Below are 18,089 nucleotides of genomic sequence, written 5' to 3'. Positions count from 1 at the left end.
CTATGACTTCCATTCAGCCAGTCTTCATTTTAATTGACTGTTAGGACAAATATGGGCAAGAGTGCAACTTGGCAATGCTGGCTGTAAGGCAGATTGATGACACGTTTCACAGACCTTGTTGGACTCTTTGATCTTTTTTATTAATTGTGGGTAGGTATGACTCCCCCGACACAATCTGGATCAGTTGGATACCTGTGACAGTTCAGAGGGTACATTACTGGCGAGTTACCTCTTTTTTTATCCAATGCTGTTTGGGGAAACTCTGTACAATTTTAATGAAAATTCAAAGTGAATATGCCTACTGAGCAAGCAAATCATCAGATTGACAAGTACTTAATACTTGTGACTGTGCCAGTGATTCAGTAAAAGGCCAGGGGAGTAAACTGGAGAGTTCAGATCCTCTACGGATTATTGGTCAGAGTAGGTTCCAAGTTGACAAACCCATTGACAAAGGCAAGGACCAGGAGGAAGCTACCTGTCATTGTAGCCCTCCCAAGAGGAGTATTGCTCGACCAGTAGTCTGCCCAGCCAGTAGTTTAGACGTGGCAGCTGCTATATTCTTGTAGTATTGTAGATGGAAGCATGAAACAACATTTAGCCATGATGATGTGTTGCTTGCGCACATGTTGAAATATACCTCATATCTAATAATATTAATCTCCTTCACCAATATCATATCTATGTTCCATTCAAATATGCAATATGTTTCAGTTAAATGCCAGTTTGTTGAAACTTGTATGAAAGCTGTATGATCCTAGAAAACAAGAAGAAGAAGAAGAAAACCACAGTTTGAGTGATTCCCTGATCCAATGAGAGTCATGTTTTGCACTTAATACACCTAAATCAGTGTATAGTTGATGTTTCAGAGTCTTGATGGCCTAGTGGGCAGTGTGCTTGCTGATAAAGCGAAATACAGTCAGATAAGACTGATTTAGGGAATGTTCAACATGCATAATAATATACCCTTTCAATATTCATCAAATTCCAAATGGATGAAAAAGAGTGAATGTTTTGATTGTGTACAACTTGATTTTGTGAGGAGGTGGGGTAGCTTAGAGGTTCAAGCATTTGTTCGCCACACCGAAGGCCCAGGTTTGATTCCCCACATGGGTACAATGTGTGAAGGCCATTTCTGGTGTCCTTCACTGGAATATTACTAAAAACGACATAAAACCCAACACACTCATGCACTCTTGACTTTGTAGTATCATTTCTTCAACGAAGAGGTGACTAAGAACTTGATCACTTCAGGCTTTCGTCCAATTCAAGCTGACATAAGGTAATATGTTTGCTCACTCACTAAAGAAGTTAGGTTGGTGAAACTGGTTTACCCTTTTCTATTAAGGTCCCCTTTGCAGGGCATTCCTTTGTATATGTTTTTTTAATGCCACAACCTTCAGCATTCAAGTTTAAGATGGTGCTCTCTAAGTATTTGAGTATGGCTGCGATAGTCCAGTGATTGAGATGAGTGAGCAGGAATAACTAAAAAATCCTGTTAGCTGCCTGTTATGTCAAACATGGGTTGCTGAAGACCAATTTTAACCCATATATTCATGGATCCAATGTATAGCAAATAGGTTTGATGCTCAGCACTGTATTCCAGTCTACCTGTATTGCTTCATGATAAGTCTGCACACCTGCACACCTGTATGTCTAGATGTACACACAATGCAGGTGTACCTCTGTCTCCCCAAACCAGGAATTGTGCTGATGTTTGTGTTCAGATAATACATTGTACATGATAAACTTGTACCAAAGGTGCAAATTGTGAATTTATAAAAAATAAAATCTGTAGTTTGTGCACACAATTTTTTCTCATTATGTGTGTTAGTTTGGGTTTAGTAATGACAGACTGACTGAAACTGTCTTCCACAGGGAATCAGTTGAAAGGATTTGATAAAGTGTTCATTTGTATGAAAATGACAGTGATTGTAGTTTTGTTAGATACTCAACATTTAAAGACGTTTACTAAGGAAACTTGAGACATCAAAGTCAAAGTCAGAGCATTATACTAAAACACCACACACAGCTCTATTCCAACACCACACACAGCATTATACTGAAACACCACACACAGCTCTATTCCAACACCTCAGAGCCTTGTACCAAAACACCAAACACAGCTCTATTCCAACACCACACAGAGCCTTATACTAAAACACCACACGCAGCTCTATTCCAACACCACACAGAGCCTTATACTGAAACACCACACACAGTTCTATTCCAACACCCCAGAGCCTTGTACTAAAACACCAAACACAGCTCTATTCCAACACCACACACAGCATTATACTGAAACACCACACACATCTCTATTCCAACACCTCAGGGCCTTGTACCAAAACACCAAACACAGCTTTATTCCAACACCACACAGAGCCTTATACTGAAACACCGCACACCGTTTGGATTGCAGTTAAAGCTGGCCTCCTGCAGAATGTTGGTGTCTCAGGGCAGCAAAATAATCGAGTGGTGAAACAGGGTGACTCGGTTAGCGGTTATCACCAGGAATCGTGGACTGTTCTTCACAATGTCAACCACTTCACATATTTACAGACCACCGTGATATACCAGAATACTGACGATCGCCATTTATCAACCACAACAACATCAAACCCAGCAGCATATATAAACCGTATAGGTGTTACAAAGATGCAGCCTTGTGAGATGGAGGGCTAGACGGTAACTCGGATACTTGAGCAGGTGGGTAATGATTTGGACCTGGGTACCCCTCTTAGTACCCGGACCCGTTATGATCATGCTACTAACAGATTAAAAAATACTATATGTTATTCTTTCATGATTAAAATGTATTGTCTTTGAAGATTTAGGCGTGATTGTGCAGTCGCTTCTTTTGAAAACAATACATGGTTAAAATATTGAAAAACTCGAACTTTTAGCTTCCGAGATGAAGAATATATTGCCGTTTCTTACAAATTTGATGTCAGGAATTTACATAACGCGTAAGGTAATGGGGGTGGGGTACCCGGGTAGAATATCTCACCCGTCTAGTAAGGTGTAGATGTTTCAGACGCACTGCTCTGCATTGCATGTTTCAGTGATCCGTCAGTTATAAACGAATGGGTCAAGCAAAACGGTCACACACAGTTCTGGATATTGTTGGAGAATGACAAGGCCTTAACCACCCCCTCCTTTGGAATATTCATTTCCGTCGTAATTAAGGAGCCTGACGAGGAGGAAAGAGACCCCGTGAATCAACACAGATAGGACACGTGATGACATGGAGTAGTTCCTAAGACAACTGTTGTCTTCTGTACATTCCTGTATACTGGTAATGGGCTGGACCCAGGGACAAAGCCGCTAATTATGACGACCTTTCCGTTTATTACAAAGTTTCTTAAAAGCATTGTTATTTTTACAAAAGTGTTTTCTAGAACGCCATCAAGTATTTGTGTACAGAGGGCATTGGTGTATCCAGGAATTTTCAAAAGGGAGGTTCGAACCCCATGACCCACGACCTCACCCACACATGATCCACTCACCACCTTTAGATCCGCCAGTGCAAAACAACAGGAAAGGCTAACAGTCCGAAGGTGGGGGACTTCTTTGAGTTCCTTGACAACGGTACAAAGAAGTTGTTGTCCATAACATTTGTCTGTTTCGTACGGTTCGCTTTTCATGGTTTCCAACGAGAGAGACTGTCCGCGTAAGAAGTCACTATAACTCACCCTTTCTCACTCACTCAATCGCTCAAGAAATAATTCGAGCGCAGATGTGTTTGGATCACATTTTTTCTATGATTGGATTACCTCGCGAAACCGCTTTATTGCCATGATTACAGTGACATATATATTTAAGATCGGTGTATTTTCTACAGTTTGGCACCAACAGGGCGGAACTTCATCTCCAGTGTCCGGAGTGAATAACGGTCTCGCTTCCATGGCCACCACTCCACACCATTATGGATCTGGCAAATAGAAAACATGAACTACATAAGTTAGTGGCCAAAAACGAAACGAACTATGGCCAAACTATTGATTTTGATATGACTTACACACTTCCCAAGAACAAGTTTTAGCAGAGCGATGTTTTGGTAATGATAATAATGTAAAACTTCAGGATTATGTTGCTGTTGCGGTTGTTACTACCTATGTTGCTACTATGTTACTACTATACCACAAGGTCTGTTAATGACAATAAGGAAGCCCCGACCGACCCAACCAGTGGTCGATAGCATAAAACCGTTGGTTGACATGCAAACAAAGTCATCCAATAATGGTACTTCCTGTTGAGTACCTTTGTGTTAAGGGGATTGAGATTGCAAAATCCCCTCACAGTGCCCGTGTTGGATATATCCATATCAAGGTGTGACATCTCAGTGAGTTCACAGGGTAAACCCGATATCAATGGTTAAAGCGCCCGCTAGTCACGCCGAAGACCGGGGTACAGTTTCCCATGTGGGTGTCCTCCCACGTGATACTGTTGGAATATTACTAAGTGACTGACTCACTCGGGCTTGTGTGCACATACTAACACATGCATGCATGCACGCAAGGACGCAGACTTTACCGCGATCCAGATCCCTTTCTGCACGTCCGCAAGCACCACTTTTTGAAAATCTTATAATTAGTCTAAGATGAACTACCCCAAATACCCTTCCGCACGTCTGTAAACACCACTTTTTAAATGATTAGTCTAAGATGACCCTACCCGACAAAACGTCTCTGTTTAAAGCAATGCTCGTATGGCAGACATACAATTGTACACTGAACAGGGCATCAGAGAGACTCTCTTTACAGATAGTCATTGAGTCATAGCAAAAGGACTGCAAGACGTTAAGTCATGCGATTTTCTCGGCGATCATAAGTAGACATATGACGTATCACACAGATTACACATGACAATGTTGAGCGTGACAGGGAGCTCTTCCAGTTTCCCTTGGATGACACTGACGTCTAGTCGTAAACGTCATCGAATACTGACTGGCACTAATTGCCAGGACGCCTTCCAAGGTTCTCAATCTCAGTCTTGCAGCTGCCGGATTTATTTAATGATAAAGCTGACACCGTGTCTGCCACATTTCTACGGGTAATCTCTGTATTCGTTAAGCCACTAAATACATGACGTATCTGAGGTTACTGAACTGTATCCAGGTTAATTTAGTTTCACGGTAAGTTGGTTGTTGTTTAAGGCGACTTTGGTGAAGCTCAGTTGCGACTATACCGAGGCAGCAGTTCATTCACTATGTAGTAACACCGACGGGAAACGCTGAACCAAGTCTGTGTTAGGTCAAATGGCCCTATGTACCGATGAAAAGAGACTGAGTATTCTCAAAACGTTCGTAGCCCTTAGACTTCATAAGCTTTGATCGTAGCCAATGTGTTAAGAATGGGCTGAAGAAGTTCGTAGGACTACGAACAGTTCGAGAATAGCGGACCAGTACTTACAGGGGCTGTATAAAATCCTTGGTTGTAATATTTGCCGGTAGGGTTGGCGGCCCAGCACGCGTTGTACCAGAAGCCGCTGCCGTACATGAGGGCGCAGTTCTTGCTGTGGTTGTCGTTGTCGCGGTCCCATGTGGAGAAAGGCATGTTGTTCTGGGAAAATCTTGACCTGGAGAGAAGACAGACCTCTTTGTTCACACATTTGTTCACATTCAGTAACTTGGTGTAAAGGTACCAAATAATTACATGGAAAGGATTGGAAGTATCCTAAATGATTGTTTTCAAACTTAGGTCGAAAGTCCACACCATAACCGAACAGTGACCACACCAACAGGCACGCATGCGCGTTCGGTATTTTATGAGAACCACTTCCTAGCTAACCCGCCCCAACAACATACGCTAAATATATTTACAACGAGTTAGTGAGTTTAGTTTTACGCGGCACCCAATATTCCAGCTATGTGACGATGGCATGTAAATAATCGAGTCTGGACTAGACAATAGCGAGAGCAACAGCATGGCCATCAATCTACGTACCTGGGATATGATGACAGCCAAATCAGCGAACCTGACCACCCGAACCCGTTAGTCGTCATACTTTACAACGAAGACAATTATAATGTCTAATGTAAGTGTAAATATTTTGACGTCTATCATTTTTTCAGACTTGCCCTGTCGTCGTTACCTGGTATCATGAGTACATCACAGTGATTTACGAACATGCGGATTTGTAATGATTGTTGAAAGAGTCACTTCGTATGCATTTGGACACCTACCGACTTGGGGAAGTTTCTACTTACGATGGGAAGTTAAATGGATCTCCAGCATCACCAGTGTAGTTTCCTAGATGGATTGTGAAGGAGTCGGTTTCGTTAGACAAGGAGAAAGCGTTGTATACAGCGTAGGCGCTGTTGCCGTCCCAGTCGTAGATGTCTACTCGCATCTCCATTGGCTCCCGGTTTAGGAAGGTCTCGATAAGTTCGTTGCCCCAATAGAAGTCACTTGAAAGAATACCGAACCCGAACTTGTACTCGATCCACGTCCGGTTGAAATCCATGTTGTCGCTCACACGCCTGATGATGAAGAATAGGGAAGGTAACGTCATGTCCGTGACCGTGAGTGAGGTCTTACGCTATTTTCAGCAATATTCCAGCAATATCTCCCTGGGAGGACACTCTTTGTACCCTCACCCAAGGTGGTGAATGCCGCTTTCATAAACTACCTTGATGAAAACTGTGAACATGGAGGATGGAATTTGCAAAAGCTGTTACGGTTAATTCGTCAACTTTTTCTCCGTACATACTGATCTGATCGTATTGGTTCTTTGAACTGCATAAAAACACCAGTTTTCGATGACATGACCTGCCCACTAATTTGGTTGTGAAGGATCCCATCGAGGGGTAGAAAATACTGGAAATAAGACCTAATATCATCCCTATTTGACAGTGATTCATGAACACGCGCAAATAATATAATCGGAATCGTATAATTCACAATGTTAATTTTCGTATTATCACTGAACTTTAGTAACACCCGTAGGAAATACCTGAGGAAGTTGGTCCAGCCGCCGTTGGTCATGTCGCAGTTGCCGAGGACCTCGCCCCCGCCCGGAGCCTTCATAGAGTACACGCCGTCCTCGGTGATGTTCTGGTACTTGAGGAGGTCCCAGCAGTTGGTTTCTGGAGCTGAGGATACAGACAGGTGGTGGGTGTAGACACACATGTCAGGAAATGCTTGAAATATCCGGACTGAACAAATTGGTGGCAAAAATACCATACAAATTGGAAGAGTAGCTTGATATTATTGTCGGACAATTTGATCTCTGATGAGTAATAAGAAACATTATGACACCTCAGCAGAACCCTAAACACATGGAATAATAACGGATCAATTTCTTGTGGAGCATTTGACCACTTAATCGACTTATAAAGAGACCGCGACACTTTGACTGGTGAAATTCAATCTTAATACCGTGCCCTCTGTTCAACTCGGACTCTTTCTCGGATTGCTGTATAAGCCGGACTGAACTTATGGCCCCGACGTAACCCTTCGTTGTTGTCATAATGAAAAAGCTCTCATTATTTCCTGTTTCGGAAGAGGTGTCGGCATGAACAAAGTGTATAATTAAACATTGCTGTGAAAATCGTATACATGAAATTCCACTAAACCGACTTAAACCGATTTTGCCAAACTATTAACATAATATATTTGCTAAAATATTAACATAATGTACTGACCTACAAAAGGAGTTTTCTTAATGCCAAAAAGATATAGCTAAACGTGGCTGAACAAATGCATAGTATGGTTAAAGAGATCTATCTACATGTCACAACTACAGATGTTCCACAAGCCCGACAAGCATGGTTATCACGGGATCCTGTCTGAGAAAACACGAAACTTTCCAACGACTCTGTTTATAAAAATAACTTCATTATAGAAATCCCGTCTTTGTTTCGATAATTGGGTGTGGTGGGGTAGCCTAGTGGTTAGAATACCCGGGTTCGATTCCCCACACAGTTCAATATGTGATACTGCTAGAATATCACTAACAGCGGCGTAAAACCATTCTTATTCACCAACAAGAAACTGTTTCTTCTCGATATATAATTTAAGCCTGGTATTGTAACCTACAGTCTGAGACTGCGTAGACGGACAGTAATGCTTTTAACTTCATGAAACGTAGGTATTCGCAGGAAGGTCTGGACCAATCTTCGATGGGTGTACGTACTTTCATCACAGAAGTGACCCGTGATCTCAGGGTAGGTGCAGTTGCAGCTGTAGCTGCCGTGGGTGTTGACACACACGCCGTACACGCAGGGGTTGGCAGCAAGACACTCGTCGTAATCTGAACAAAAAAAAACAACAAAAAAAAAACAAAACAAAACAAAAACAGTGGACAGAAACGCAAATTATATAGCTTCAGAATAACTTGATATCTCTTAGATAAAAACAGTACGTGATGTTTATTCTGACTGTTGGCCAGTTTAGTGGATTCAGCCGGCTTCGTGGGGTAGCGGTTGACGCGTTCGCTCGTTACCCCAAGGTTCGATAACCCAGCTGGGAACAATGTGTGAAGCCTATTTCTGGTGTCTCCCGAAATAAAACTGCTTGAATACATCTAAAAACCAGCATTAAACTGACTTGACATTGCCACACAACATTTACACTGGCGTAACAACCCACATATTGGCAGACACGGTTTCCAGTGGTCAAAGGAGGCACACGCAAAGTGGTCATGATCTCACCTTCTTCACAGTTGACACCGCTGAAGCCTGGTGGACATGCGCAGTAGTAGCCGTTGATGTCATCTAGACAGAAGCCACCGTTGACGCAGGGTCCAGAAAGGCACTCGTTGATGTCTGCAGAGGAACGACTCGTTTGCTTTAAAGCCAGTTACGGTAAATAATAATAATAATAAACAAAAATACGGCTTATGATACACGTATGATTTAATTCAATGAATGGGTGCATTAATGGCTTTTTTATTTGAAGAATAGGGACAATCAGAGTTGAATGGTACAAGATTTTGTGCTCAAAATGTCGACGTAGAAAAACGGCTTCCCACACTATGAACCGCCCTTACACTCTGATTAAGTTCAAATTTTACATGATATTTCAGCTATCTTGACACAATGAAAGATCGGGGCACCAAGAACTGGAATAAATGTGTAGGGTGTGAATACATGTCTGCTACAAGCAAAGACATCCTCGTGGTTCGGGATGCCGCCATTGTCCGTGTCCCTCAGTCGCGTTGCACATCGCTAATCATGGGTTCGATTCCCACTTCGGACCTGCATTTACTTTTCAATTAGTTGTTAAACTAAAGACACCCTGTCTCAAATCCTCAGTCCTGCTGATTTCTACCCGTAAAAATACGGAAGAGAACCAATCTTCATGTTCCTATTCTGAGAGCCGACAAACGAGATCGGGAGGTGAGACTCCCCGGTTTGGTTGGTGTATGTCCAGACTAAGTTGAGACCAGCCATGATTCATACTGCTGACTGTGGTATAGAACACACAACAAACCAACTTACTGATTTCACAGCTAGATCCTGAGAAGCCTGGCTCACAGTTACATGTATAGCGGGCAATGAGGTCGACGCATGTGCCGCCATCACCGCAAGGATTGCCCTCGCATTCGTTAATATCTGAAACATAGGAATAGTAATAGCGAGTTGGCGGCGACGTTCGAGACAACATGAATGGTTAATTTGGATCAATTTTCAAATGACACAAACAAAACAGTTACGCGTCTTAGTTATTATATTCTGTGAAAAGTGAGCATTTAGAACAATGTTGTTAACCTTGCTGTCTAGAATATTCTTTCAAATGGGGTATTTTTGTATTAAGGGCATGAATGAAATGATACACTAAAACTCGCATCTCACAATTTCTATTGACAACCTATACACCTGGGCCCAGATTTTCGAAGCTCCCTTAGAGCTAAGATAGTCTTAAGGGCCATTGACTCACGTCCGTCTTAGCGTTAAGAGAGTTTCGAAAATCAAGACCCTGGGCCCCGTTCCTCGAGGCGGTCGTGGCGCTTCGATTGTCTTAAGTCTCAAAAGTATGGGATTTACGATCACCTTAATAGCTCTACGATTGTCTTAAGTCTCAAAAGTATGGGATTTACGATCACCTTAATTGCTCTACGATTGTCTTAAGTCTCAAAGTGAGGGATTTCCGATCACCTTAATAGCTCTACGATTGTCTCAAGTCTCAAAAGTATGGGATTTACGATCACCTTAATAGCTCTACGATTGTCTTAAGTCTCAAAAGTGAGGGATTTACGATCACCTTGATAGCGCTACGATCGTTTTGTGGAACGAGAACCAAGACTTAAAATAACCGATGAAACTACACTGCATGTAGCACTTATATATCTGGCCAGCGTATTTGACGACACCTGTGAATGTGAGATACTCTGTTTTGTGAAAATGTTGAAACTATTGGTTTGCCATATCAGATTTGCTTGGCGTGATTCTATCCATCATACGTACTGATGCTACAGTTGCGGCCGGTATATCCGTTTTCACAGCTGCAGTGGAAGTCGCCGACCATGTCGGTGCAGTTGCCATGTTCACAGGGGTGGGCATCACACTCGTCGATCTCTGAAAACACGGGGAACCTTTGTATTAAAACCATAAAATCACAGTAATCAACGCTCATGACAAACCATATCACTGACGAAGTGTCTAAGTGAGAAATGTATTCATCCAACTTCCAAAGTGACCTCGGTCTTCCGATTGAGCAACAGTTCGTAGATATTTGGCCGAAGGGAAAACCTTCCAGATAGAAGAAAAGAAGTACTGTTAAAGAACAAATATGTGCTGTATTAGGAATGGTATGTTCCTTATTTTCTTTTGAACAGTATGACACACACGGTAGAAACACTAGTTTTTGATAACTGTTCTAAACTGGCCATTTGACCAATGCTTTTATTTGCATAGTGGTTATATCATTATGGTGCCACGTGTGTAATTTCATAGTGCAACCCCCAATGGGATGCATGCAAACCAAGCACATTTTATCCCCATTGCGTCGAGAGCAAGGCAGAGAAACAATCTTAACATCTTTTCGTGTGACACCGTCAGGGTTCGATCCCCCACACTTCATTCACAGGACAGGTGTTTCAACATCTTGACTTCTGAGACGGCCATTTCCTCATAGAGTAATGATGGCAATCAATGATGGCAATACAAATCAAATGTAAAAACCACAAGCCATGTACTATCTATCATGTACAGGATCTATCGTGACATGTACGCTTTGAAACAAAGATGACACATGAGTCGAAAATTGATGCTGGATTACAAACGTACATCATTCTGAGGAAAAGAAAAAAATATAGAAAAACTAGGCCGTGAAACATGAGCAAAGTAAACATCAGGGCAAAAAACATCATTTGGCGTATTTGAAGGGATGTGCTTCCTTATCCAACTGGTTTCCCATGTTCTCATCCTTCATGACATTATGTAAATTACGATAGTATTAATTATTATTGATTTACCAACTGGGTCTTTTTCAGGTTTTATTCAATTCAGAAACCGTTTTTGCTGGAATTAATTTGTAGATGTAAAAAGCACGACTTCATCCATTTTCTTGACTTTTTCAGAAATCAATCCATCGACATGAAATACATATATCCACCTGCAGTGCTTTCTAGGTCTCCAGCTTTCAGGTAGACGATGGCGATTTCCTAAAAAGAGGCGGCGGTTTAGGATGTTAGAGAAATGTTTACCAGTTTAGAGTTTGCAGTTTAGAAGATATTGTTAAGACCAGTAACTGAAGAGATCGAGCTAGTACTATTATGACTGTGCGACGCCGAGTGATGAAAGTTTTGAGATAATGAAAATATGAAAGCCCAAAGGAATTTCTGGTTAGCTCTTTGCCCATGCTGAAGATCATAGGAGCATGATTTATTGATTGAGAGTTCAAACAAATATGTCCCAAGTTTGTTACAATGAGCTGCATGTAATAACATGGAGAAAGTGAATGTCTGTACTTGTCCTTATTTTGCAGAATAGTGACATTAGTAATAATGATAATGATCATGATGGTGGTGGTGGCTATACTAGAAACAGAAATAATAGTAGGAGTAATAACAGAAGCAGTAGTTGTTGTACACAGAAGTAGCCATGGTGTTGCCAGCACTAACTGTCATTGTACATGTAAACGCCAAACTACCCCAAACTCAAGCTGGGTTATCTTCCCGTACTCTCTCGCCAGAGGGCAGCGTGTTCTCGTAGCGTTGTCATAGGCAGATTCTGCAGATACACAGTTGACTGGGATCCTTATAACGCATTAAGCACTCTATAATTATTTCACAACTAACTCTCCATGAATAATCGGAGTTTGTTTTCTAACAGGTTCTCCCCTCGCAGCGCAAGAAGATGAAGTAATCATTCAGGGGAATAATTGTAATATCACATCCTAACGTCATTGCCAGCAGGGAGTAATTGTGTGGAGGAATTCAGATCGCGGCTGAGCGGATGCGTTTGTGCGGTATGTTCGTAGAAAATTTGCGTTGGAGTCTTTGAAATTGTCTACTTGTCAAAATATAATATTTCTTACTCTAAGTAAGTGATTTTTTTAAAATAGGACATTGTCATCATTTAGTTTCATTTAGTCTCCGGCGTCCAAATCTGACTATCTTCCAATATCTATTCTGGACAATAAAACAAACACAACTCTGGTTTTTGTCAAGTTTGAAAATAGAAGACATAAACATGAACGGTTACTTTTATGAGATGTTTCATTTTTCAGAAACTTGCGTTTCTTTTGCTGTTCAGTAAACTATGGACATAGAATAAATACATGTTTTTGTAAACAAACAAAAAATTGCATATGAATGATACCAAATTCACCATCGTCTGCAATCCGCAATAGACCACAGTCATAATAAATGTTAACTACACGTCATACACAGAAATTCTGCCGTGAGCATTCCACTAGCGCAATGTTGGCAGTTCGACAGCCATAATTTGCTGTTTATGGACACTTTTATGGTCTTATCGCCTAAACGCAGCATCGATGAAGACATCGAGGCATAAGCTGATAATGCCATCATGTCTGTCGTCAAGGCAACCAAACGTAACAGGGTAAACTCCGGCTATATCATACTTTGTGCATAATTAACACCTCACAACTACTAAACACGGCAGATTGGTATTCATAGCTTCAATTATCCAGCTCATCTTTGAGGATTTTGCTTATCATACCATGAAATTAGTCCCGATATAGGACCGTCATGTAGGCCGATGCATTCAGAGAGATATGCCCGCCTGTTGTTTCCTATGATAGAACACCATGTTGGACGATGTATGCATTGAGATAGGAACCACGTTTGTTGCCTATATTCAATCAATCGCTCTTTTTTCTGTACTTAAAAGGCCACTGGTCTGAAGAACACGAGAATACAGAAATCAAATTATATAATCTTTTCTAAAACCATCCTTTTTCGTAAATCATACGGAAATAGATGAAAATAACCAGGTTCTGTAATAATGTTGGCAGAAACATTAATATGCATATTCTGTACATATGACCTCTTGTTTTTTTTCTTCGTAGACCACCCTGTCGACCGATACTTTTGCTTGGACATGACCCATGCTGTTTTCTATGTCAGACCATCACGCTGCCATATTCAAATTTGTAAAATATACACAACAACTGAAATGTCTATATTTTAGATATAGCCAAGTCTAGGGAAAACAGTGTAGGAGAAATGAGCAACTGTCCACACCTTCTGAACACGACGACACCACAGCACACCACACAGTCGTCCTTCCGATCAATTCTACTGCACTCTAACAACACTCACTGGCTCCTAAGGCTACTTCTTGCCGGGATTCTTGAAGGTTGTTCCAGCACGGAATGTCACATCAAAGCTCATCGACACAGAGTAAGAAACTGATGGGAACACCACCACCAGTAAACTAATGATGGATTAGCCATGTTTCCCCGATGGCAGCACCACACAATGAAGACAATTACTTTCATGAAGATTTCTCCGGAACCGAAATTTGTTCGGACGTAACACTTCCAGTTTCTCTGTTTTGCCACCTCTGCTTGTTCACAACCCTGGCCAAGCCAACAGTCACTGTATGGACAATGACTGACGGCAGGATACTCAACCCATTTTTCACAGAACAAGTACATACCCCTATCCAACAACCGAAGGATAAGCCAAAACAAAAAATCCCCCCCCCCAAAAAAAAAAACACCACCCCCTTCCAAACGAAAACAACTTAACAAGCCATTGCTAAATAGATATAACATAGTTTGTTTCCTGAAGTTTGTCTCACCAAGGTGTGCAGGATGGTAAATGGATCTCACGGCCATAAACATGTCGACGGCCCTTGTTTCCAAGCGTCCTGTTCTAAATTAAAACAATACTCATACCCGTTTCACAGTTGTGTCCGGTGTAGCCCGTCCGGCAGACGCAGATGTAGCGATCGTTGAGGTTCTGGCAGATGGCGCTGTTCTTGCATGGGGCGGATGCACAATAGTCTGCGGAAGGCAGCAGATCAGAAGCAATCAATCATTGAAGAATGAGAATTTTCAATTACACTTTGTTACCTATGTTAGTGATGTCTTCTCATGCGAAGTGAAGGTCAAAATGTAATTACTTATTTCTATTGACGCCATCATTGGGTACACAGATTCCGTAGTTTAGATGCTCCCAGAGGAAGAGCTGGAGGATAATTAAAGGTCACATGCAACGTAAAACACAACTGTGCAGATTCTGATACCATTCGGTATGCACTTACAGAAACGAATCATCAAAAATGCCAATTCAGCCTATACAGTTGAAAACAAAACGCGATGGAAAGACATCAGAGATCAGAGTTGAAACGATTCACTAATTTTCCCCCGGTGCTGGGGAAAAAGTGGTTTCAACAGCTAAGCTGCGCTGCGCTCATAACGCATACGCAGTGAGTAGGTTCGCGGAGCTTGAAACTGTATTTATGCCCGGAGTATGAGGTCTAGTCTAATCATGGTTGTGTACATAAACTTAGTTCGGTATCGCGGCTGCTTCGTTTTGAGGGACGTACACCAAAGTACAAAATATTGCACTTTTGATTTGCGATTATACGCGTATAATTTTGTTTATTTGTTTTTCACAATCACTAATGCATCTTATATATAATGAACTAGTCATAACTGTGTTTTTATTATGTTTGATTTTTTGTTTGAACGTGACGTTTAATAACAGGTTGCACTTGAACCAAAATTACGATTTTTTCTTATCCATTAATATTATTTTTTAACAATTATGTAATACTGGAGTCTTGAATAAAACCAGTGCTGGACACAATGCGCACTTGTCCATTCAACTCATTTAGCTGCCTCTTACAATCAACAATAAAGCGTTGAGAACCTATTACGTGCTCCGTGACCTTCACGAAACACATACTAACTGTGCTGTGTGTGATAGAATTGACGGTGAGTACAACATGTCAACACTAAGCTCTAACTCTAACTAATCTCTAACTCTGGATAAGAAGAGAAAACTAGACATGCTTTTAACGATTTCTAATGGGGTGGAGTATTTTTTTTATTGTAATGCACAATTCTTCAGCCTTTAGGTCAGACATTTCAACGTGCACTCTTTTCCCTAAGTCTCATAATGGATTATAGAAGAAGCGTTTGAGTCTCGACAAAGTCAACTGACGTCTGTTACTAAAAGTCTTGTAATCAATATATTGAATAGCATTACAATCTTTCTCAATACTCAAACCATTTGCCCTTAAGAAGCTGGCATTCTGTTTCCGGTGACCTTAGCACTGACGCCAAACCAACGTTATTTAATCTTTCTAGACTTGAAGTCTTGGCTCAATACTATTTGACCTTTGCTACAGAATAAATTTTGATTCAATTCCTCAACATCAGCTACTTAGCACTTGACCCTGTTCTCATGTTTTGAAGAGCTGAGTGCTAAAATATCGGAGTTTGGTATGTATTATATGACTTTCTCATGGTCACCGTTCTTAACTTTTGTCCTTGCCAAGAGAAGTGAAAAAATGAATTCTATTTCATTTCCATCACATTTCATTCAGACTGTAATGAGAGAAAGCCCGAAGTGGCGTTTGTGAAATCCACGAAGTATTTTGCTGACCAGCGCAGCAATGTCATCAAGACATCCCTGGAGTAGAACCAAAGTTCATCAGTACAACCTGTGTGTAGAACCCAGGTCGTCAGGGAAACAGGGAGTAGAATCAAGATCACCATGGCAACCAGGAAGTCAAACTAAAGTTATCAGGGCAACACAGGAGTAGAACCTAGGTCATCAGGACAAACTATCGAGTAGAACCCAGGTCATTATGGAAACCAGGGAGTAGAACCAAAGTTCACATTCGGAGACATTCATTCAAATACATTGTGTCATTACTATGAAATATGTACTCAAGTACATGACGTTATCAGTCGGAGTCATTCATTAAAGTACATTACATCACCATTCGGAGGCATTTAATCAAGTGTCACTTTCAAATAAGGGAACAATGTACTGTAACATCCGCATATTCATCTAAATGCAAGAATTAATGATTAGGAGAAATTCATCCAAGTGCAATACACAGATCCACAGATACGGAGATCCTGGGGTTCAGATCTAAAGCCATTCCCAAGATGGGATGAACAGTTCCTCTGATACTTAATGCGTCAACCCAGAAAACAATTGTGGTTGTTTCACCACCAGTGACCACCCACCTCCCCCAATTACGATCTTGCCAGCCAGACTGTTGTTCAGGTTCTCCAAGTCTGTCTGCAGATTAAGGTTCTCCTTCTGTAACGTGGCAGTCTCACCAACCAACACCTGCACCAGATTTTCCAGTCTTTGGTTATTGTCCTTTAAATCCTTCAACTCGTCTATAATGTTCACGGCCGAGTCCGTATCATTATCGCCAAAATACGACAGCAGCTGAAGAATCTGATGATCATGGCGTTCAAGATGAGACACAATGGCGGCCGCCGTTCTGTTGTCCACGACACCGGGGTTTTCCAAAGCTTCGTGAGAAGGAATCTGTAATGTGTAGGTGCACTTCCCATCTGGGTCGCAGTGTCCCTCGAACTGGTGGATTGTGTAATCAAAGGGCCCTTCCCCGTGGGCGATATGCACGACCAACAAACCCAGCAGCGTTGCCCACCACATTGTACCTGCAGCAGAGTCCGTTACCGAAAGACCACTCCAGTCAAATCTGGCGACAAAGTAAGGTCCACGTGGTTCTAGATAAAGAAGTACCGATCTGAACTTTTTACCGGGACGGAACGATGGCGTGGAAATATTTCACAGAACTTTCTTGAAGCATTTAAATTTAGTTTTTACTTCTTTCCCATGTAATGTAACCCTAAGTAACAGCATATTTGTATCTTCTCGTTTCATGACATGAGGACTCGCCGTATTAGACAGGTGTTATTTTATTCACAAGCCCCTTCATCACTTTGCGCTTAAAAAATGACGAGCAGTCATGTTAGGTAGTTGCTGGTTATCTAAGGTATTCCTGGGAATGCTACATGTGTACCTTATCTCTACGTCTTTTTACATGGTCTTACTTCAGATAAAAACTGAGCGTAACTGCGGATAAAAATACTGATGGACATTATTTGACTAGGCAATTTCTATTCGCCTGTAGTTTAGGGATTTTGAGACAGTGTATATTTTTACTTTTACAACATGCATCCAGTTGGTTACGGCTAATAACATTTAACGGCGTAGTTGGTTATAGCACTTAGTAAATGTTATCGACACATTTGGTTACGGAACATAACTGGTGCAGCTGGTAGTGCCACATGTTATCATTACAAATGTAGTTGGTTACCCCACTTGGCAACGTCATGAGTGCAGCTGGCCACTTTACATGGCAACATCATGAGTGCAACTGGCCACTTTACGTGGCAACATCATGAGTGTAGCTGGTCACTTTACATGGAAACATCACGAGTGTAGCTGGTCACTTTACATGGCAACATTATGAGTGCAACTGGCTACTTTACATGGCAACATCATGAGTGTAGCTGGTCACTTTACATGGCAACGTCATGAGTGCGGTTGGCCACTTTGCATGACAACATCATGAGTGCATCTGGCCACTTTACTCGGCACCATGCGTGCATCTGGCCACTTTGCATGACAATATCATGAGTGCATCTGGCCACTTTACACGACAACATCATGGG

The 18,089-nt window shown here is 41.6% G+C and overlaps 1 protein-coding gene across 1 annotated transcript; it reads right to left on the bottom strand.

Annotated features, from left to right (window-relative positions):
- Positions 1 to 3,737: 3,737 nt before the first annotated feature.
- Positions 3,738 to 17,080, bottom strand: LOC137259019 (uncharacterized). Its single transcript, XM_067796721.1, has 10 exons — positions 16,623 to 17,080; positions 14,313 to 14,420; positions 10,409 to 10,519; positions 9,443 to 9,556; positions 8,654 to 8,767; positions 8,137 to 8,253; positions 6,955 to 7,093; positions 6,209 to 6,481; positions 5,412 to 5,577; positions 3,738 to 3,931 (listed from the first exon to the last, which is right to left on the bottom strand). Exons 1-10 carry the CDS (start codon positions 17,062 to 17,064, stop codon positions 3,836 to 3,838), a joined length of 1,680 nt encoding a protein of 559 aa, XP_067652822.1. The 5' UTR covers positions 17,065 to 17,080; the 3' UTR covers positions 3,738 to 3,835.
- Between the last annotated feature and the right edge of the window lie 1,009 nt (positions 17,081 to 18,089).

The sequence above is a fragment of the Haliotis asinina genome, chromosome 12, assembly GCF_037392515.1.
Source record: "Haliotis asinina isolate JCU_RB_2024 chromosome 12, JCU_Hal_asi_v2, whole genome shotgun sequence".
NCBI classification, from domain to species: domain Eukaryota; kingdom Metazoa; phylum Mollusca; class Gastropoda; order Lepetellida; family Haliotidae; genus Haliotis; species Haliotis asinina.
The sequence above is the reverse complement of the archived record's forward strand: the minus strand, read 5'-3'. Positions and strand labels throughout refer to the sequence as shown.

Coding starts and splice junctions, on each gene's coding strand:
- LOC137259019 (XM_067796721.1), bottom strand. CDS start 17,064: ATGTGGTGGGCAACGCTGCTGGGTTTGTTGGTCGTGCATATCGCCCAC. Junction 14,421..16,622: donor CAAGATCGTAATTGGGGGAG/GTGGGTGGTCAC, acceptor TGCCTTCCGCAG/ACTATTGTGCATCCGCCCCA. Junction 7,094..8,136: donor GGGTCACTTCTGTGATGAAA/GTACGTACACCC, acceptor CTGTATCCTCAG/CTCCAGAAACCAACTGCTGG.